Source organism: Lagenorhynchus albirostris, chromosome 9 (genome assembly GCF_949774975.1).
Source record: "Lagenorhynchus albirostris chromosome 9, mLagAlb1.1, whole genome shotgun sequence".
In the NCBI taxonomy this organism is placed as follows: domain Eukaryota; kingdom Metazoa; phylum Chordata; class Mammalia; order Artiodactyla; family Delphinidae; genus Lagenorhynchus; species Lagenorhynchus albirostris.
Genome location: NC_083103.1, coordinates 14012838 through 14036720, shown reverse-complemented (window position 1 = coordinate 14036720; position 23883 = coordinate 14012838). Strand labels below are relative to the sequence as shown.

Below are 23883 nucleotides of genomic sequence, written 5' to 3'. Positions count from 1 at the left end.
ACTACAGCCCACAGGCACCCTGCCTTTGTAAATAAAGTTTTACTGGGACACAGTCACACCCATCCATTTATACATTGTCTATGGCTGCTCTGTGTGTACAGCAGCAGAGCAGAGTTGTTGTGACAGAGACCATAAATGATGCCCATAGTATAAAATACTTCACCCTCTGGCCCTTTGCAAAACGTCTGCTAACCTCTGCTTTATACTATTCTCTGTTCCATGTAGAGTAAAAATACTCCAAAAGTTAAAAAAATCTGCATAAGAATAATCAAAAAGGCAATTTTCCAAAAAAGATGAGATGCCCATCACAGGCCATTATTATGTAAACATTCATTCAATAACAACCACGTGTACGTCACTACTTTTTAAATCATCTCGGTCCATAAAGAACAAAAGTATACTTCTACCACAGCAACACCAGGTAGTTTCAGGACATACCTTATATACAGTAAGCTCATTTTCAGCCCTAGTTTCCCTAAGTGGAAATGATGAAGGGGTGGCTTCTGCCCCAATATTTAGTCAAATGTACAATCTGACTTTGGCCTCAGCCTAATAGCCAGTGCTTACTTTGATGTCATTTCTGGCATCCCTGAACTTGTCATGATCATGTAGGTTACCATGTATCCAATCAGAATAACAGCATCAAATTTACAAGCAAGGCATGTCACTTGGATTTACTGTTAAAACTTTTTTTTTTTTTTTTTTTGGCCACACCGTGCAGCATGCGGGATCTTAGTTTCCTGACTAGGGATCAAACCCGTGCCCCCTGCAGTGGAAACGTGGAGTCTTAGCCACTGGACCACCCAGGAAGTCCCTACTATTAATACTTAAACTTTTTTTAATAGGAAAGGATTCTAAATATAACTGGAGTGAAATATCTTACATACTTTATATGTTAAAAGACTATCAACCAACACTGATAAACATAAATAAATGTTTATTACCATACAAACAAAATGCTATATAATAATTAAGGATGAATATAAAAGTTATTAATTTTATGCTAAAAAAATAGTTAAATATACAGGAAAATAATGTGAATATTGAGAGTGATAACTTTAGGAAGAATATTATATCCCTTTTGAGTCAATAAATGTAATTTTAAAATTTAAATTAGATTTTTAAACAATAAACATTAAATTTTTTCATAATTATAATTTTTATAAAATTGGTATGCTTGAATTAAAAATATGAAACAAAAGTAATATTTAAGAACTCTAATTTTTAGTAATTTAGTTCAATTTAGATCATGAGTCTTCCAAGAAAAGTCTTATTTTGACTTGTTCACGTCTTGTGAGGATGAACTAAAAGCAGAATATTAACTTTGCCATCTCAAAATTTCTTGAGAGGAGGAGTATGTCCCAAAATCACATATGAGTAAAAACTTCAGTATACATGGTAGTCAATTTAAATATGTCTTGTTATTTAAAATATGCAAGTTAACACAGGGAACTATATTCAATATCCTATGATAAACCATAATGAAAGAGAATACGAAAAAGAATGTATATATATATATATATATATATATATATATGCATAACTGAATCACTTTGATGTACAGCAGAAATTAACACAACATTGTAAATCAACTATACTTCAATAAAGTAAATTTAGAAAAATAAACAAATAAAATATGCAAGTTAAGTCACACGAACAAAGTCCCTCAGAAGAACCAAAAAACAGATAAAAAAGAGAGGTTTTTTTTTTTTTTTAACACCTTCGCTATATGGAAAAGAATATTTTTAGTTCTTTTGTCTGGAAGAGAAGTCAGGAATATTTTATTAAAGTTCTCAAAAATATTACCAATGAGTTTGTTGAGTAGTAATAAAAGGCAAATAACATGACTCTTGGACAAGTGACTGAAAAACGATTAAAAGCTCTACTAAAAATCAGAGCTAGCCTGTTTACTAATTTAGCCATTACTAATAACATGATGCGGGAGAAGCCATGAATGCAACATACCTGGTGAACCTGAATTTCCACTTTAAGAGCCTCCTGTAGAGTCTGCAACTCCATCCTCTACCTTCTCCACTTTTTCTTATGTCTGCTAATTCTATAGTTTCTTCAGCCTCTGTTTAAAATAACAAACTCCTCTTCTTACTGCAGCTGTAGAGATCATAAAATGTTTTGGATCATTATGTTGGGTATAAAGGAAATATACGTTAGATAAAATAAATTACATTAGTCGAAATATTTCGTCGACTAAACACAGGGCAAAAACTTTCCCCAAACAGATTTCTTTCCAAAATGAGTAGTTTTTTCTGAATTGGCACCAAAACTTTCTGGGTTTTATTCTCTGAGCATTCCTCTAGAAAACACTTCAAATTAGTAAGAAATGAAAAAAAAATGTGTTTAATCTGGTCATGAAAACAGCTAAGCACTTACTAGGCGCTCAGCACCACGCTAGATACTACTTTCTGAGGATACAGAGCTGAACAAGACCTCTTCTGTCCTGGATGCGTTGGGAGTCTAGAGGGGGAGAGGACAACCATCCAGGACATGCTGTTCTTAGAAAGAGACACATAACAACATGATCATACATTTTTAACCATCACACAGAGTGAACTGGAGAGTTCAGGATCTCTCAGAGGTTAAAGAAGGCCAGAGTACTCTCACAATTTGGATGGCCTCTCACTCTATTTAAAAAATAAAGCAACTCAAAACAGGGGCAATTCTGGTATAATTTAAAGGTTTACATTTAACAAATTAATACTTAACACAAACACATTGCAATGAACTCTGCTTTCCACAAAGTTATGACCGGGATGTTAAAAAATAAATCTATCGTGCACAACAAATGATGTGGGTCTAGCAATAGAACAGACTTTTCCAGCTATACAATGAACACCATCTTCTTTTCAAGCCTGCTGGTGCATCTCTTTGGCTGCATGTATAAATGCAGGTGGAGACAATGTCAAAAGTCTAGATTTGCGAATGTGAACCTTCCTATTCTGCTCTGCTCATCACTACTGCAAATTAAATTAACTCAATGGCTAATTTTTCTTTTCATTTTTTTTTCTTTTTTCTTGAACGTGGCCTTAGACATGATTTTAGGTACTGTCCCTGAAGCAAAAGTTTACTTGAATAAATTTAAACTTTACTTCTTTCTCCTTTCTTCCTTGTACCTATAAAACTTGTAGTTAGAGCAGCTTTCCAGCATTCTTACAAACTGAGGAAGGGAACAATCAGGAAATTAGAAGAACTGTTACTCCTTATGCCAATTCAATGAGATTCATAATCTTTATACTTTCTAAAAATTATTTATCTATGGATAAATTCCTAAGTTTTCTTAAAAATTCTTTAAAACCTGATTTAACAGAGTTTAACTTCAGGCTGTAATCGTGTGAATATTAATCTTCATTATATTTGTTTAATCTCACTAGGCTTAAAACATCATTGGCAATCTCTCCCCTAGGGCTTGTATACTATGTTGTGTAATATCAAAATACTCTAACCTTTTTTTAAAAAAATAATAAATTTCAAAAGTGTAAAATTCCTTCAAACTTGTATCTGTGGAGGCTAGAAAAGCCTCCGCATTATTATGGTACAATGATATTGTCAATCAAAAATTTTCATAGACGTAGTATGTTTAGGGGAGATAATTTGGAAAGTGTGATTTTGATGAACAAACCCAGGTTTTTCAGATATTTATTACCTTAAAAAATCTTTTGAACTACATAAATATCAGAATCATTAAGTTACTGATTTAGACCAAGGTTTTTGTTGTCATGTAAGTTTATTCTATACACTAAAGCAAATGTTAAAAAACTATACAGTCACTGTAATTTTAAATATTAAAGTAATCTCCCTACTCTAATTCCTGACTTATGTATGCATTAGAGTTCTTCCTGAAAACAGTACTTAAATTAGTTTTAAGGCTATCAGAAAATGTGTCCAAAATGATTCCTTATAATTTTTGTCAAATTAAGTATCACCTTGAAGGGTATTTTCAACAACAGAAAGGCCATATTTTATTTTACTGGTAGCAACATATAATATCAAAGCTGAACTCAACTCATAAACTCTGGAAACAAACAGCAGGTTAAAAACATGGAGAACTTAACAATATACACAAAAAAGGGTTAACATAATTTGTACAGTTACAGAGTGCTTACAAATTAACTACAAATTAATTTTTTTTAATTATGAAAAAGCAACTCACAGAAGAAGAAATAAGAATGACCAACATGAAAAACATCTATTTTCAAGAGAGTCATAGAAATGTAAATTTAAGAAGACACATTTTTGTCAATCAAACTGACAAAGATTTGTAAAAACAGTGATACTCTGAGCTGTCTAGAGTTTAGGTCAGGTGGCACTTTCATAATTTGCTATTAGTTATCTCTGAGCAGTAGCACTCAGGGTTATTTACTTTCTTCTTTTCAGAGTATCAATATTTTCCATGGAAAATATGTACTTATTTTTAAATAACAAAAAATTAACTTAGAATTGCTAGATAAAACATCAGAAAATTTTATACTGATGAAACAAAATGTTCAGGAAAAGAACAAGTAAAACCAGGGTTTAACCGGGAGGCTCTAAATGTCAGAGTGCCTCACAGGATAAGAAGCCTGCAACTCAAGTTATTGAGGAGGTGACAGCTTTTACTTCCTTCATCAGATTGTTGTCTGCTTATTAGAGACACACAAAGGCACAAAATTTTATTTGGCAAGGACACTAAATGCCAATTACTCATTTTATTTCAAGATAAAACTGAAGGGTTAAAAAAGGCAGTGACTTAGTAAAAAAAAAACTTATGAAGGATTAGAAGATTCATTTGATATCTTTCTTCTTCACAAAAGTCTCTTTCTGAATAGCAGTTTTAAGAGACTGGTTTCTGCCTAAAGGAACAAGTTGTATACATATATATTCATAGCCTACAAAAACAAGGCAAGCACATGTTGAATCCTTTTAAAAAATATTTGGGGGCTTAGACAACTCATGCAGCCACCACGTGATGACCATTTGGAGGCAGTTTATAGCATTATAAAGAAGGTATTATTTGCTAAATTTATAAAAAGATGATTTAACATATTTCGACCAATTCTAGTAAGTTATAAATATCAGCTGCTGCAACATAAATATGAACAGACTCCTAAAACAGTTTATTGAGGTACAATGCCTTTCACCACCCATCAGCTCTAAATACTATCACCAGAGAAGACAAGTGCCGAACACAAAATACCAACGTTCGTTATATTGAAAACTGTACAAACGAACGGGACACCTAATAACCTCCCAGCTTCAAATAACAAAAACCCCAAAACATAAATAAAAACTCCACAAACCTAACAAACAAAATAATCAAATCCCACTAAAAAAAGGCAGATGTAATGTCTAGAAAGAACATTCACTGTCTCAAAAAAAAAACCAAAAAAAAAACCTGATTCCACTCACTGTGCAACCACTCTCAACTTTAGGTTTGTTTGCTTATAAATCAGGAAAATGGAAACGGTATCACCTATTTCATAAAATTGCTATGAGGTTTAAATTAGGTGAAGTTATATGAAAAGCCCTTTGTAAACTGTAAAATTCTATGCTATTCTTAACATACTTAACTCTTATTCATACACAAACTTTTATATCAACTTCTCAACACAGCATATTGCTGGAAAGGCTGTAGGCTTTCTTATTTTCAAATTCTCTAAGAAAGGGGCTTCTAACTATTTTATCTGGTTACAGTTCTGCTTGGAGATATGTGACCTCTAGGTCTTTCATTATGATTCTAATAATGTAGTAATGCTCTAATTTTGAATTTATTACCAAAAATCACTGCTCTGTTCCTGAATTGATATAAAGCTTTTTCCAATCAAAACAACTCACCAACCAAGTTTCTTTTTTTTTAATTCTTCCTTCCTTCCTCCCTCCTTCCCTCCCTCCCTCCCTCTCTCTCTCTCTCTCTCTCTGCGTCCGGTCTTAGTTGCAGAATGCAGATTTTCGTTGAGTCATGTGGGATCTTTCACTGCGACACGTGGGCTTCTCTCTAGTTGTGGTGCGCAGGCTCCAGAGCACATGGGCGCTGTAGTTTTCGGCATGCAGGCTCTCTCATTGAGGCGCGCAAGCTCGGTAGTTGTGGCGCACGGGCTTAGTTGCCCCGCGGCATATGGGATCTTTAGTTTCCCAACCAGGGATCCAACCTTCGTCCCCTGCACTGGAAGGTGGATTCTTTACCACTGGACCACCAGGGAAGTCCCCAACCAAGTTTCTTTAACTAACAATAAGTCTGTAATACATTGTACCCCCAGACTGAATTCCTTAAAACAGAACAACTCAGTGTTCTCTATACCATATATCTACTTGGTGTAAGACCCCACTTTTGATCTATACTCTCAAAATTGTGTTTAGAGTAGGTTTAATTAAGTTTTTAAAATATGAAAAAGTAGAAAGCCTTGACAGATCTATGTATCCTTACTTGACAGATGCCTAATACTAAAACATCAGGTTTCAGTTTGTACTAAATACTTATTGCTTACTATGTATCTAATGTGCTAGGAGATAAAATGTATCTTTAACTTTTAACTAGTGCTAAAAATGATCACAAACGCCAAAAATAAAAACAATATTTTAATAGCTCTTACTGAAAACTAACATTTACTAACTTGAATCAATAAAATGACATTAAAAAACAATGTAACGTTTTTCTTATTTTCACGGTGATATTTCTTTGGTGACACTCTACAGATCAACAGAAAACACTGCTGCACAAAGAGCTTGATTTTAGAGGTCACCCTCTGAATCTGGCAAGGTTACTATGCTCAAATCCTATTATTACAGGTGTTGACAAAAGTCTCCTCAGCTAGTAAGACTGATGTTTCCTAACCACTAAAATAAATTTATATGCACACATACACACACACACACACACACACACACACACACACACACACACACACACACACACACACACACACACACACACACACACAATTAGGTTTATGGTATCTGAATGTATGTCTTTGGGTATAAAATACGTATCTTCCTTTTCTCTGGTTTTTTTGGGGGCAAGGGGGCCAGGTCCTCACTAAAGAAAAGGAACACCTACACAAGTCATACCATTCCAACACAAGGGTGTGGTATTTTCAGTCGAGTCAGGGTTTCCCCACAGCACCCTCTCCTACACAGGTCTGCTGCAGTGTCCTGCCCCTCTCCCTACCACCAGTGTTCACTCTAACATACAGGTTCTACATCAGCTTCCTGGGCCCAGGCCTGGTAGGCACACATACACTCTTCTAGTTCTCACCTTTCTTTACAGAAATCAAGCATGTGCACTAAAATCTTCCCAACCATACCCAACAACAAGAAAGATGAAGTATATTTAAAAACTCACAGAAATTCAAAATGAAGGAGCCTGAAGAGTAGTATAGAAGCATAGTGACAATGAGGTCGAGATTTTAGAAATGGTTGCCACATTTACCAGAATGCTATTTAATGATAAAAAATAGTCCAGACTAGCCTGGCCAGAATCATATATATAATGACTACACAAAGGATAACATAAGAGGGTGTGGTGGTCTTAGTATAACCAATAAGTACTTAAGAGAAGTGGAAGTTATGGGAGAGAGATTTCAGATCAGTGTAAGGAAGAGCTAAGGATTAGAGCTGTACAAAAAAGGAATGGGTTACCTTATGAGGTAGTGGGCTCCCTGTCAATAGAAGTATTCAAGAATGCTGCATATCATATCCCCCTCTTGGAGATTCACAATGCACATTAGCATATTAAAGGTTCTGAGAAGTCCTGCAGTAAAGAAACCTGTTTAACTTTGTTTAAAGCAGCATTTTCCAAATTATTTGACCACAGAACATTTTCCCCACCCCCGCCCCACCCCAATAATATTGATTAATTTCTGTGGAACTAGAGTTCCTCGGAATACATTACAGAAAATATGAGCTACAGTTTTTTTTAATGTAGTGTTCAGTATGTAACCAAATAACAATATGCCAGGGACATAAGAGGAGAAATTGCCACACCTGGTAAAAGGCTGAAAGAGAAGGCCCTTAACGTCCCTTCTTCTTTAAGAATCTACGTTTCCATCGCATCTCAGAGTAAAGGGCTGTAGGGTCTTGATTATTTATTTTAAGTGGTTCCATGAAAGAAAGGCAAGTAGAATAAAATGGTAGTAAAATGTAAGATTAACTGGTTCAAATGCCTCCCTTTCACATTCAAAGCCCAATCCCCAAAAGGTTAAGAGATACCTCAAGGACCATAATTATGAAAAGAAGCTTTAACCAAATATCTACTCCACCCACTAAATTAATTACTATGAGAGAGAATTAAAACAACAAAAAAAGAGTAGTCTTGCATTAGGGGACTACCCTATTCCAGTTATCTTGTTTGAATTTAATTTTTTAATCATAATACATGCTCTCCAAATAAGATTAATATTTGTTTGGTCTTTAGACACTGGACTGCCCTGTGTAATCTGAATTAGACATTCAAAGAAATGATTAAGTGTGATGATTTATAAGCTGTTAAAGTAGACATTAAAGTTGATACTAGGAAAAAAATGTGTTTGCCTCTATGCCCCACACTGCTACATTTCTCTCTTTTTTTTCCTCTTCAAGAATTATACAAAACAACACACACTGAAAATGCAATATCAGACATGAAGCCAACTCAACATTAAATTTAGTAATATACATGCTTAAGAGTCCCAAATTTCAAAGTCAAGGTTCCCATAGTTACATTAACCTAGCCATTTTGCACATATACTAAGGCCATCAAATTTAACGCATATTAAGTAATACAAAACACAATGGGAACCTTAACGTTTGAATTTCCTGATTTTTTAATTTTTAGCCCTAACCACTGCATTAAGGACATTTTTCGCAAAGGTGACCGTTACATTTTAAGAGGTTACTGAATGCAGGAACATGCATGCCTAGCAGTATTATTAGGAACACAAATGCATTTGAGATTTGGCTACGTGAAATTAGACAAAAATTCACTTTCACTCAGTACAAACAGCAAAGCCTCATTCTCATTTCTGGGAGAGAGCTTTTTTTGCAAAAAAAAAAAAAAAAGTCACTGAACATTTGAATTATTATCCAACTAGCATCAGGCACACTATGGCTGCCTGAAGAAAGCACTTACCAATTTTGGGGAAACTGGCTCTCCTTCAGCTCTCTTGCTCCCTACAACAGAAGAAGGGGAAAATGGAATTAGACTACAAACACAGATTTATGACATGTCATCAAAAGCTGATTTTTAACAGCAACAACAAAAAAAACACACACACACACAAAAATGTCCAAAGTTTTAAAACCAAAAGAAAAAAAAAAAAGAGATAGGTAGTTTTTACAACAAGGAAAGAATTCAAGGGCAGTTAGATCTCTTTTTCCAGTTTTTTTCACTTTTCCACAGCTTTTTCAAGACAAGAAAAACTAAGCAGTTGACGGCTTCCCTTTCCTAAGAGACAGAGAAATGAAATGCACCTCATCTAAGTAACACAGAAATACAACCCTCATCCCCAACAAATGAACTTTCACTGTTTGCTGCTCTATGTTACAAATTAGGCTAACATCACTGGCCCTTAGTTTGGTCTACTTAAAAGGCCTTTTTTTCAATTAATCTTGAAATGGATTTGTTTTATATAAGGCTTAAAATTCACAGTATTTTATATGTATAGTCATAATTTAATTTTTCATTCACAATCTTAAAGTTTCACCACCTGAAACTGTAAACCACATAACACAAAAGTGACTTTCCCTATGCCACACAGTTAATCAGTGATTGAGCCAGAAAGAAAATCAAGGTTTTGGGATCTCAATCCAATGCTCAGTGATGCTTTTATCAACTGTGTGTTGTTTTTTTCTTTTAAGATTAACTATACTCCATTAAGTTAATTTCAAGGTCATGTCAGGCTATATTGTTTGTTTATTTTTAACTCTTCCTTGCCCCAAACTTCTTTTTTAGTTAAAAAAAAAAATTTAGGAAGCAAATATTAAAACTTTTCCCTTAGTATTAAAGTATTAAATTATTTAAACTCCACATACCATGTTCCAAATCTGAATCATCTTTATGCTTTAAACACAGTACATTTGTTGACTTATGTTACTCCAATAGGTATAATGTAAATTCTCATTTCCTTAAGGGGTATTTCAAAAAATCTTCATGTCATCCAAATTATAAATTTTTATTTAATCATGTACAGTCATACCAAACACACAGTAAAATAATTTTAAAGGGCCCCGATTCATGCAGTTAACATTCATTTCCAAAAGAAATCCAATTTGCTGTTTTATCCTGCCTTTCTTTTAGCAGCAGCACTTTTTAAAGTTATAAAGTCCATATAAATGGCAATTTTAATCACCAAGATTAGAATGACTCCCAACCAAAAGAAAAATGATGCAAAAATCTGTAGAATGATGTGGTTATTAACAAGTGGGTTCTTGGGAATTCCCTGGTGGTCTAATGGTTAGGATTCCATGCTTCCACTGCAGGGGGCACAGGTTCAATCCCTGGTCGGGGAACTAAGATCCCACAAGCCGCACGGTGCAGTCGAAACAAACAAACAAACAAAAACATGAAGTAAATGCTCAGTAAATATTTGTTAAATGAATGAATTCACTGAGTGGACTCTTAACTCTCTGTTGCAGGCTTATTTTCCCTATTAGGCATTTCTTATTAGCTCTTTCATGCTGGGGATAATTATGCATCGATCTCCCACAGCATTATTTGTTAAATGAATGACTTTGGATAAAAACAGTTGATTAGGAAGTAAAATACTGTCATTTTAAAATATAATGAAAAGACAGATAAATTGGATCAAATTAAAATTAAGAACTTCTGTTCACCCAAAAAAAACCCAAAAAAACCCTTACGAGAATGAAAAAGCAATCCACAGAACTGGAGATTATAACTGCAATACATATAACAACAATGGCTTATACCCAGAATATATAAAATATGTTGAAACTCAAAATGATCAGGGTGGGGTTAGGATTTTAACTTTTACTCATATGGCATTTGAGAAAGTATCGTCAAATAAACTCTTCTGAAAATCATATTCAGTAAAAAGGGACAATGGATGCACCTTAGCTCTGGGGCATTTTCTCCAAAAATAAACAGCAGAGTCAATCCCTAATTGACAAGGAATTTTGCCATGATATCATGAAACTACTCATAAAACTGCTTGCAGGGACTGCAGAAATCACATTGGAAATCAAAGCCTGAGAGGTTAACTGACTTCCCGGAAGGTTACACAGCTAGCTGGTAGTAAAGCTGGAGAGAAATCTACAGATCCTGAGATTCCTTTGACTGAACTGGCCTTTCCACTAGACCTCACTTCCTCTTAAACAGCTGTAGCAGTTACTCTCCTAAGAAATAAACTACAATAAATGCTGACCAAATACTTTTGGGAAAATCTTCGTATAAAGTTTTAAAGAAAAATCACATAAGTAAACTATCTAGGGCAGGTTTTAAAACCTGAGATCCTTTATGCCTAAGGGATCCCCGTGAATAGGCTTCAGAGGGGTTTGCCAACTCCATGATACTATATGCTAAATTTTGAATGTATGAGAATTCTGGGAAGAGGATCCACAACTTAAATAAGATTCGCAGAGCAGAGGTTCAGATACCCAGAAAAGAGTAAATTATTTTTAGGCTGGTGATTCTTAAACACTGTGCCTCAGAACTACCAAAGTGTTCCTTCTAAAGACTGATTATTGACTACCGTTGGGATACTGATTTTAAATATATATATATATTTTATTTCTGTAATTTAATAAAAATGAGTTAGCAGCAAAAAAAGATTTACATATAAATTTGTACTTTTTACACTATCCATATGCAAAATATATAAGACTGAAATACAAGTTTGATTTCCTCATGTTAAGCTGATTCAAAGTCCACTTAATTTGTTTCTCATATTTCACACTTGTAGCTAAGGTAGTTCAAATTTTTTGCCTTATTTGCTTATTAAATTTTTAAAATACAGACTTGTTCTTGAAAAATACATTCAAAACACATAAATTGGAGTAAATGAAATTATTTTTGCTTTTAGAGAGGAATACCATCTTGCTAACATAACTTCATGTGATTTTTTGCAAACTGAAGATTGTTCACCTCCTCTCCAGAACTTCACAAGTAGCTGCTTTAATCAGAGCTGGTAAAGAAATGAATCATTCAAATTTCTGATGTGGTTGTAAAATTTAAAATATCATCAATAAATCAAAAGTGATTAATAACTACTTTGTAAGTACCTTTTGTAAAACATCTAAAACCTTTGTGTATAAAGACTATACATTAAACAATAAACAAATTTTGCAGAGAAAAAGTTCAACACTAGATCATGTTTTAAATTAGGCTAAAATCCACCCCATTACAAATTTCGAACAATTAAGTTTATAGTCTGTGCTCAATCATAAATTTTGATAAGGGACTAGAATAGCACAGATAATTGTCATTCAAAGACACTTTAAAATGTCACCGTACGCAGAAGATTCAATCTCTTCTACTACACCAAGTTGATACACTAATTTTATATACAGTAAATTTTACTGCTTTTTATCTGCCTTTCCTAATTCTAACAGAATATAGTAAGTTTGAAATAAATTTAAAGGCAAAAAATGCTCAGAAGAAAAAGCAGAATCCTGCTAAATGAGATTTAGTCCTTTAGGCCTCAGTATCATAATCATCCCTCTTGCCCCCATCCCTCTTAACCTTACCCTCTCATGGGCATCACTCTAGCACTTCTCCCCTCGCTCTCAAGAAGCATCAATTTTTCCCTCATTACTGGATCATTTTGTTTCCTTTGTCTAAAAAAAAAGCCTCCCGTGACTCCATATACTTCTCTAGTTATTGTCCCATATCTACACTCCCATTTATAGCAAAACTCCCTGAAACAGTTAACCAAAGTCACTGTCCCTAGTTCCTCTCCTCTCATTCTCTACTGCACCCACTCCATTAGGGCTTTTGCCTCCTTCAATTTTGTTAAGATCACCAGTGACCCCCCTGTTGCTAAACTCAACAGTAAAGTCTCAGCCCTCATTTCTCTGTTCGAACAGTATTATTTCACCCAGTTGACCATTCTTCCTTCCTGAAATCCTTTCTTCTCTTGACTCCCAGGACACCACTCACCCTCAATTTTTTTCCTAATCTCTCTAGCCACTCTTCTGGGTTTCCTTCGCTAGTTCTTTCTCATCTCTCAAGACCTCAAAATGCTGAAGTGCCCCAAGGCTCGGTTCTTGGAACTCTTCCCATTAGGTAATCTCATGTAGTCTCAGCTATATAAAAGGATCTGTACTGGTGACTCCCAAATTTGTACCTAGCCCAGACCTTTCCCCTGATTTCCAAACTCATATATCAAACTGCCCGTTCAACACCTGTCAAATTGGCTCCTCAAGCTCAGCAAGTCCAAAACTAAACTCTTGACTGCCTGTCCCCCAACCTCCTCCGCAGAGTCATCCTCATTTCAAAAAATGGCAACTCTATCCCTTCAGGCCAAAACCTTAAAGTCATCATCGACTCCTCTCTTTCCCACACTGTACATCCAATCCTGTAACTGACCATCTTGCCTCTGCCTTCAAAATACATGGACTTTGACCACTTGTCTCAAATATACTTCCACTTCCTTGGTCCAAGTCATCATCATCTTTCACCTGCATTACTGCAACAGCCTCCTAACTGGCCTCCTCACTACCACCTTTGTCCCCCAGAGTCTATTCTGTCAGTAGCCAGAGTGACCTTTTAAAATCCAAGACAGAGCTAGTTACTCCTCTGCTCAAAATCCTCTAATGGCTTCCCATGACACTTAGAGAAAAAGCAGAAGTCTTTTACAATGGCCCACAAGGCTCTAAGTGATTTGGGCCTCTGTTACTCTCAGACCTCATCTCCTTCCCTCTCCCCATTGCTCAGTCTGCTCCAGCCACTGGCCTCTGTTTTGTACTTCTGAAACTCCAAACAAGTTTCCTTCACAGGACTCTCCTGGAACACTCTCTCCCATCAAATATCTTCACAGCTCACTCCCTCAAATGTTTAGGAAATCTATAGCAGTTGCAAGAGTAGAATACTAAAGGACTAAAATATTCATCAGAATTGTTCTCCTCCCCAAACTTTCACTTGGGGGATGCTCTTTCTTATACCAAGAATACCCTTTTTTTTTTACCTCTTCTCTGCCTATCCAAATCCCACCCAGTCATTAGGGTCCAGATAAAGACTCATGATTAATGGAGACCTTCCCAACTCCCAGTTCTCCCTTCTTTGAATTCTCAAACTGTTTATCATCTCTCTCATTCATCTTAGAATTTAACCACATATTGTCTCACACTGTTACTTACCTGTCGTATTTCCCTAACTAGACACACACACACAAGTAGAATAGAAATAATGTCTTGCACCAGCAGTTCTCAAACTTAGAATCGGGATAACTCTAAAACTTCAAAAAATATATAGATTCACATGCCCTACCCTTAAAGGTTCTGAATTCATTATGTCTGATTTGGAGCCCAGGTATCTATATTTTATTTAAATTTCCCCCAGAAGATTCTGATGGAGAGCCAGGATTAGGAACCGTTGCCTTGCAGTCCTCTATTTCCTTTGGTACCTGGGAAAGTGGGCCTTCAAACAGCCTAAAGCTAGAATGGACACCCCAGAGTGCCAGATCCATACCTTCATTTCAAGAACAGTGGTCCAAAAAGTCTAGATGTCTAGCCACAAGCTATAAAGATTATAAGAGGCAAAGCCCAGTCTAAAACCCAGATTTACTGCTCTCAATCCAGGAATCCTTCCATGAGACCATACACAAAGTAACAAAAATCCAAAAATTCAGATAAGTATAGTAAACAGTGATTATCTAATCCTTGACCAGTGATTGCAATGTCCACGCGCTAAGACAGTGCAGATTATTAGCTCCTATATGCTTGAAAAACGTGAGCAGCATTAGCTGACTTAAAATGCTAGAGAGTAATTGTGGAAAGGCTTACAAATAAAAAAAATAATTTCTACTAAGTTCTTACAATATGTACAAAAACTTGTAAAATCATTTATTTTGTAGTGGGTAAGTATTAAGAAAAATAAATGCAAAGAAGAAATCTTGCTTCATCATGTTATAAAGTACAAAAATTCTTATTCACAAGCTTCCACAGTTCACAAAGGTATAAATGTTTTCTGAGTCTAATCATCATAACATAACCTTAATTACAGATCAGACTTAGTAAATCACCCCATATCCCAAGACAACTCAAACTCTTATCTTAATAATCAGTTAACCTCAGGACCAAAACTCTTACCATCAACAAAAAAAAACAACTGAGATATCTATACAGCATTACAAAAGAGTCTGGATTTATCTTGGTGTATAGGGATTTAAGCAAGGGCCTCCTATTAACATTAATGGGAGTTCTGGGTGTAAACCATAGGCACCAAGGAGGAGGATCAACACCCAGCAGTGCATCTGTGAAAACTCTTTCTGTTGCACTAACTGCAACTACTGGGACTTGTTCTCTCAGAGATGGGATAATAGACCCCAATTCCTATGTCTCCAAAGCACAAATATAATTCAAGTAAAACTCACTAAGGAAGGTCATTGGTAAACACCTAATTTTAAAAATATACGAAAAAAAGCTAAACTAGAAGAACAATTACCACATAAAGGAAATTTTTAAAAATAGCACCAATATGCACAGAAAAAAACTAGTGAACTGCTGTAGATAAAACACCTCACACAAATATTCAACAGGATTAAAACAACTGCAGCAGAAGCTTGTCCAAAGAAACACACACACACACACACACACACACACATACCCCCCACAACAAAACAAAAACTCCTCCCCTGATGGAGCCCTAAGTACACTTCAATCCTTGCCTTTAAAACACAGAAGAAAACTCCTGCTGCACTGATAGCCAGGAATAATCACAAAGCACTTCCAGACAGACGGATAATAATCACAAGCTGCCAAGGAGGACCAAAACGAACTAAATAAAAATCATAGCACCTTACTGTGTTCCATACTGCCTCATTTCTCAATGTAACACTGCTGGGACTTCCCTGGTAGTGCAGTGGTTAAGAATCCGCTTGCCAATGCAGGGGGCACGGGCTTGAGCCCTGGTCCAGGAAGATTCCACATGCCACGGAGCAACTAAGCCCATGCGCCACAACTACTGAGCCTGCGCTCTAGAGCCCACGAGCCACAACTACTGAGCCCGCGAGCCACAACTACTGAGCCCACGTGGCACAACTACTGAAGCCCGGGTGCCTAGAGTCCATACTCCGAAACAAAGAAAAGCCACTGCAATGAGAAGTTCGCGCACCACAACAAAGAGTAGCCCCCACTCGCCGCAACTGACCAGAGGGCAGAGAGCCGAAGCAAGAAGAACTACAATCCTGCAGCCTGTGGAACAAAAACCACATTCACAGAAAGATAAACAAGATGAAAAGGCAGAGGGCTATGTACCAGATGAAGGAACAAGATAAAACCCCAGAAAAAGAACTAAATGAAGTGGAGACAGGCAACCTTCCAGAAAAAGAACTCAGAATAATGACAGTGAAGATGATCCAGGACCTCGGAAAAACAATGGAGGCAAAGATCAAGAAAATGCAAGAAATGTTTAACAAGACCTAGAAGAATTAAAGAACAAACAAACAGAGATGAACAATACAATAACTGAAATGAAAACTACACTAGAAGGAATCAATAGCAGAATAACTGAGGCAGAAGAATGGATAAGTGAGCTAGAAGACAGAATGGTGGAATTCAGTGCTGTGGAACAGAATAAAGAAAAAAGAATGAAAAGAAATAAAGACAGCCTAAGAGACCTCTGGGACAACATCAAACACAACAACATTCGCATTATAGGGGTCCCAGAAGGAGAAGAGAGAGAGAAAGGACCAGAGAAAATATTTGAAGAGATTATAGTCAAAAACTGACCTAACATGGGAAAGGAAATAGCCACCCAAGTCCAGGAAGCACAGCGAGTCCCATACAAGATAAACCCAAGGAGAAACACACTGAGACACACAGTAATCACACCGGCAAAAATTAAAGACAAAGAAAAATTATTGAAAGCAGCAAGGGAAAAACGAAAAATAACATACACGGGAACTCCCATAAGGTTAACAGCTGATTTCTCAGCAGAAACTCTACAAGCCAGAAGGGAGTGGCATGATATACTTAAAGTGATGAAAGGGAAGAACTACAACCAAGATTACTCTACCTGGCAAGGATTTCATTCAGATTCGATGGAGAAATCAAAAGCTTTACAGACAAGCAAAAGCTAAGATAATTCAGCACCACCAAACCAGCTGTACAACAAATGCTAAAGGAACTTCTCTAAGTGGGAAAAACAAGAGAAGAAAAGGATCTACAAAAACAAACCCAAAACAATTAAGAAAATGGTCACAGGAACATACATATCTATAATTACCTTAAACATGAATGGATTAAATGCTCCAACCGAAAGACACAGGCCTGCTGAATGGATACAAAAACAAGACCCATCTATATGCTGTCTACAAGAGACCCACTTCAGACCTAGGGACACATACAGACTGAAAGTGAGGGGATGGAAAAAGATATTCCATGCAAATGGAAATCAAAAGAAAGCTGGAGTAGCTATACTCATATCAGATAAAATAGACTTTAAAATAAAGAATGTTACAAGAGACAAGGAAGGACACTACATAATGATCAAGGGATCAATCCAAGAAGAAGATATAACAATTATAAATATGTATGCACCCAACATAGGAGCACCTCAATACATAAGGCAACTGCTAACAGCTATAAAAGAGGAAATCGACAGTAACACAATAATAGTAGGGGACTTTAACACCTCACTTACACCAATGGACAGATCATCCAGACAGAATATTAATAAGGAAACACAAGCTTTAAATGATACAATAGACCAGACAGATTTAATTGATATTTATAGGACATTCCATCCAAAAACAGCAGATTACACTTTCTTCTCAAGTGTGCACGGAACGTTCTCCAGGATAGATCACATCTTGGGTCACAAATCAAGCCTCAGTAAATTTAAGAAAATTGAAATCATATCAAGCATCTTATCTGACCACAATGCTATGAGATTAGAAATGAATTACAGGGGAAAAAACGTAAAAAACACAAACCCATGGAGGCTAAACAATACGTTACTGAATAACCAAGAGATCACTGAAGAAATCAAAAAATACCTAGAGACAAATGACAATGAAAACACGACAACCCAAAACCTATGGGATGCAGCAAAAGCAGTTCTAACAGGGAAGTTTATAGCTATACAAGTCCACCTCAAGAAACAAGAAAAATCTCAAGTAAACAATCTAACCTTACACCTAAAGGAGCTAGAGAAAGAAGAACAAACAAAACCCAAAGGTGGCAGAAGGAAAGAAATCATAAAGATCAGAGCAGAAATAAATGAAACAGAAACAAAGAAAATAATAGCAAAGATCAATAAAACTAAAAGCTATTTCTTTGAGAAGATAAACAAAATTGATAAACCATTAGCCAGACTCGTCAAGAAAAAGAGGGAGAGGACGCAAATCAATAAAATTAGAAATGAAAAAGGAGAAGTTACAACAGACACCGCAGAAATACAAAGCATCCTAAGAGACTACTACAGGCAACTCTATGCCAATAAAATGGACAACCTGGAAGAAATGGACAAATTCTTAGAAAGGTATAACTTTCCAAGACTTAATCAGGAAGAAACAGAAAATATGAACAGACCAATCACAAGTAATGAAATTGAAACTGTGATTAAAAATCTTCCAACAAGCAAAAGTCCAGGACCAGATGGCTTCACAGGTGAATTCTATCAAACATTTAGAGAAGAGCTAACACCCATCCTTCTCAAACTCTTCCAAAAAATTGCAGAGGAAGGAACACTCCCAAACTCATTCTATGAGGCCACCATCACCCTGATCCCAAAACCAGACAAAGATACTACAAAAAAAGAAAATTACAGACCAATATCACTGATGAATATAGATGCAAAAATCCTCAACAAAAAACTAGCAAACAGAATCCAACAACACATTAAAAGGATGATACACCGTGATCAAGTGGGATTTATCCCAGGGATGCAAGGATCCTTCAATATATGCAAATCAATCAATGTGATACACCATATTAACAAATTGAAGAATAAAAACCATATGATAAAAAAAAAAACTAGAGAAAGCCCACGCATAGCAACAAAGACCCAACGCAGCCATAAATAAATAAATAAATAAATTTTTTTATATATATATATATATATATATATATATATATATGGCACCGCTGTACCCACCAGGCTAAAAAATGAGCAGGTGCCTTTCAGGCTATAAAAAAATTAGTGAGACACACACACACACACACACACACGTAAACACACATCAATCACAAACACAAAGGGAATGATATTCTTTCACATGAAGGGGCTTAAGAAACACAAGGCTTTGCTGTAAGCCTAGAAAACTAAGAGTAGGCCTTACTGCAGCAGTGAGGAAAAAGCCAAGGTTTATCCCAAATCCCCATTCAAAGACTAAAAGAACTAACATTTATTTCACTTAAAAGGCTTTGGCAACAATCCACTTTTTTTTTTTTTTTTTTTGCGGTATGCGGGTCTCTCCCGTTGCCGAGCACAGGCTACGGACGCGCAGGCTCCACGGCATGTGGGATCTTCCCGGACCGGGGCACGAACCCGTGTCCCCTGCATCGGCAGGCGGACTCTCAACCACTGCGCCACCAGGGAAGCCCAATCCACTTTTTAAAGAAAGAGAAATTAAGATTTTCCCCATTTCCATCTCCCACAGAAAATTAGAATATTTTCTCTCTAACTACATAGGTTTAGCTCTACAACACTAATGAAAAAGAACCCTGACTTAAGGCCTGAAAACTAAATGGTTCCATAACATTCACATTTAAAAAAAAAAAAAAAAACTATGTAGTCCAACGTATTGATTCTTTACCATCACTGCTATCATTAATGAACATTTAGCTTTTTATCTGTACTTTGAAATGTCAGTGAGAAATGGAAACAGCTACAATATGCTGGGGATTTTAACTTTTGAAACAAAAACCACAGCGAAACATGAGTCTGAAGCATAAAGCCTCAATCATGCTGATAAGTAAGTGGTCCTAAAACTTGAAAGTGAAAGCAATACAGACCAGAAAAGAAGTTTGCTTGATATTAATGCTAGCCTTTAAAACCAAAAATATGTTCTGTTACAGAAGACTGAAATCAGGGCTTCCATTAACCTTGTTTAAAAAAAAATCCCATGAGCATGGATTTTTTTCCTAAGTCTCTTCATCAGAGCAGCATGGGGTCCCATTAGGCACCCTATTTTACTTCTACCTTATAAATAACGTTAGCTATTCGCTATTTCCATGGAAACCAAGTACAGAGAAACCCACTTAAATGAATACCGGTTAAAGGAATAAGTTTTATTTTAGAAAGGTTTTGCTGCTCTAGATGAACTCTACTGGGGAATACTACAAAGTCTTCGTAAGTATAATTTTTTAAAAGATATCTTTGGTATAGTGGGAGCTTATTAAGAGTCCTGTTAAATAAGTACACTCCTTTCACCAAGTATTCCAAACAGCATCATAATGTTAAAAGGTATCTTTCCAATGCACTGTACAGGGGTTTAGATGCACAACCACCAATGACTATGTATGCTTTTTCATGCATCAGCGTGGAATAATTACCCCATGGGTCTAATTTCAACTAATAAAAGCAAGGAAATTTAGAAAGAAGGCTACCATCACCTTGTAGTAACTACTAATGAACAGCACCCACAACTGGAGACACACGCACAACTTACTACCCCTCCAAAGAGAAACAAACAATAGCTTAAGTTCTAACATCCTAAAAACTGTTACCAGGTCCAGGGATAGCAGACAGTCAAAATTCCCTCCTCAACAAACTTTCACAAGTTATAATATGTATTCCCTAGTCAATCAATATATACATTTGGGTAAAACAGAAATAGAATATGCAGGATAAAGTATAGAACAGGGTTTAGTAATTTCCACTTTAAGTTGACTTAAATATTGCCTGACATACGCTAGAAATGATCATTACCGGTGGTCCACACAAACATTGCAGAGAGGCAAGGGCACATAAAATTAAATGCAACTCATAAGAATAGTAAATTCAAAACTAATAATCTTGAGTTTCTAAAGATAGAGAAGAAAACTAAAATCTTTCCAGCAGACATGGTTCTCCATCAAGTTGATGGTGGCTCAGATATCTTCAATAAGTCAAAAAACTAATGAAAGCAACATTATCCTAAAAGATGATTACCACTGTTAAATTTACAGTGTATGAAGAGTTAACATTCTGGCACACGTACTCTTCCTTTGAGTATACCAACATATCTACTTGTAATGCATGTTCTAAAAACATAAAATTACTTTCCTTGTTATGTTTCACATACCGTAAAGTTTGGCAAAATACAGATAATTGTTGAAGTTCGGTTAACAGGTACGTGGGGTTTGTTAATATTATTCACTCTACTTCTGTGTATGTTTTTAAATTTCCATAAAAAGAATTTTTTTTAAATCCTATAAAGTTAAAGCTCTTGTCTCAAATATGTTTTTCTCTATGTGTAACTGAATAATGGATTAAATGCCTGGTACAGATCTTAGAAGCCACCAAATTTAAAACCAAGGTAGCCATTACATGTAACTACAACTGATTTCCAATTTTTACTTTTCTTACCAAAACAATTCAGTTAACAGTTCAAAATCACTACAAAAAAATCTGAAATGTGTTGCTACTTGCACAATAGGTCTGCTATTGTGCAAATACCAACAATGAAATGAAAGCAATCAATGCCTAATAACAAGGTATCATAACCATATTTTGTATTTTACAAACTAAAGAAAGAAATTCTACTAGTCCTCTCTCTACTAATAAATCAAAATACTTTCAGAATGAGCAACACCAACATTTCCATTTTCTTTCTCCAATTAGGCCCATAGGACTACAAAGGGCAGTCTAACAAATTAATGCTTCCTATTTCCTTTATCTTAGTTAAGTTAACAAGGCTTCCCCCTCCCCCTCTATGATCCCATCTCACCCCCTACCAGAAAATACAGCAACTTTTGAGGTAAAAAGGTCTTTTTCTGTTCTCTCCCTTAGTCCAGACATGAAATGTTTCACAAATACTCAGTTACTTTGGAAGTGATTTTAAGCTATTATCCAACTCCTGGCTGAGGGCCCAAAATGGAGAGGTCCACAAACTGTTAAGCCTTAAGGTATTGATAACAGCTCTCTCTGTTTGAAAACTAATAATTACAATGATGTTTTGTTTTGAAGAGAAATAGAGTAAGATGGTGGTTGCTTTGGAGGGAGTGATGCACAGCAGACAGGGAATAGCATAGGCACAGTACAGACATAAAAGACTGTAAAGAAGAGGGGAGAGGAAAAGCAATGGAGGGTCGATGGCAGCATCTCTCTACAAAGTAGCTAATGCATCATGAACTGGACAGGTTCCTGCACAAGTGTAACAGGAGTTCAGCCCTGTCATAAGTAGCCCACCTTTTACAAATCAGGCAGGGACAAAATGATTTTCAAAATTGTGTAATTCTTTAAATCAACCCCAAAGAGGCTATAGGGTCCACTTCTAACTCCTATATTTGTTAAAATGAAATATACTTCTAAACTTTTTACAATTCCATTCACCCAAGAGAAGCAACTTTTATAGGCCCTGCATACAGGCTGAAATAAAGAAAACACAGTACACATGCTACACTACGTCTAAGACTACAAAGCTTTACTTACTCTAGCTACTGTAAAGTAGTATTATAATTTTTTAATTGAAAAAATTAAAATTGCTCTATTTTTAAAAATATTTGTTGAGTTAAAGTACAGCGCTTTATCAAAACAAACTTGTTGGAATTTCTGCTCAGAAAGCAGAAACAATGTTTTAGGAACACAGACAAGATAAAATATAGTAGGACTTCCCTGGTGGCACAGTGGTTAAGAATCCGCCTTCCAATACAGGGGACACGGGTTCAAGCCCTAGTCCGGGAAGATCCCACATGCCGCGGAGCAACTAAGCCCGTGCACCACAACTACTGAAGCCCGTGTACCACAACTACTTAAGCCTGTGCACCTAAAGCCCGTGCTCTGCAACAAGAGAAGCCACCGGAATGAGAAGCCCGCGCATCACAACAAAGAGTAGTCCCTGCGCGCTGCAACTAGAGAAAGCCCGCACGCAGCAACGAAGCCAACAGCCGAAAATAAATAAATAAATTTATTAAAAAATAAAATAAAATATACTAAATACTTCTATCTACCTACTAGGCCTTTATCAAATGGTGCAGCTGGGTAAATGAGAACAAAAAGTTAATGGAAGCTATTATTCTATTTTTAACTCAAATGCTCACTAGTGGTAACATATACTATATTCAAACACACTTGTTGAATCTCAGGAAAAAAACTATACAGACCAAAGACCAAAAAAGTTTCAGATCTAAATTGACAGTAAATGAATAAGATTAATTAGATTTCATACTTAATGATCATTCCCCTTCCCTCAATGACTGGTTTCACTTACCAGATAGATACATACATACCTATAGATACACTTACAGATACCTACATACTAATGAATACACTGAAAACTAAAAAATACATTAAAGAAACCTCAAAATATATTAAAAACTCAAATTCTTTACCAAAAAAATCTTAATTCTGAGATCACTGTAAGGCAGAGACTTAAGTGTGGCTTTTCTCACAATCAACCTGCTCTCAGGCCCAGTTTCTAGGCTCAACATATGATGATTAAATATAGAAAGAAAATAACAATCACTGTAAGAAAAGACTAGGCACCAGATGAGAGGAAGTTTCACAAAGGAAAAATGCTCAAAATCAGAAGGCAAATAAACTGTGTCCATCATTACTAGAAAGCATTTGTATGCCACTTTTATATCTCTGGGGTT

At 36.0% G+C, this 23883-nt stretch overlaps 1 protein-coding gene across 6 annotated transcripts in view; it reads right to left on the bottom strand.

Annotated features, from left to right (window-relative positions):
* PHF21A (PHD finger protein 21A) overlaps positions 1 to 23883 on the bottom strand; it is a 191174-nt gene that overhangs the window by 151395 nt on the left and 15896 nt on the right. For 4 of the 6 annotated variants that reach the window (XM_060159325.1, XM_060159324.1, XM_060159328.1 and 1 more), the window contains exons 2-3: positions 9095 to 9135; positions 1966 to 2109 (exon numbers count right to left, since the gene is read on the bottom strand). In XM_060159325.1, coding sequence (XP_060015308.1) covers positions 1966 to 2019 — 54 coding nt within the window. In that variant the 5' untranslated portion in view covers positions 2020 to 2109; positions 9095 to 9135. Of the gene's footprint in view, positions 1 to 1965; positions 2110 to 7626; positions 7739 to 9094; positions 9136 to 23883 lie in introns of all 6 variants that reach the window. The other 2 variants (XM_060159329.1, XM_060159323.1) reach the window with 1 other exon arrangement.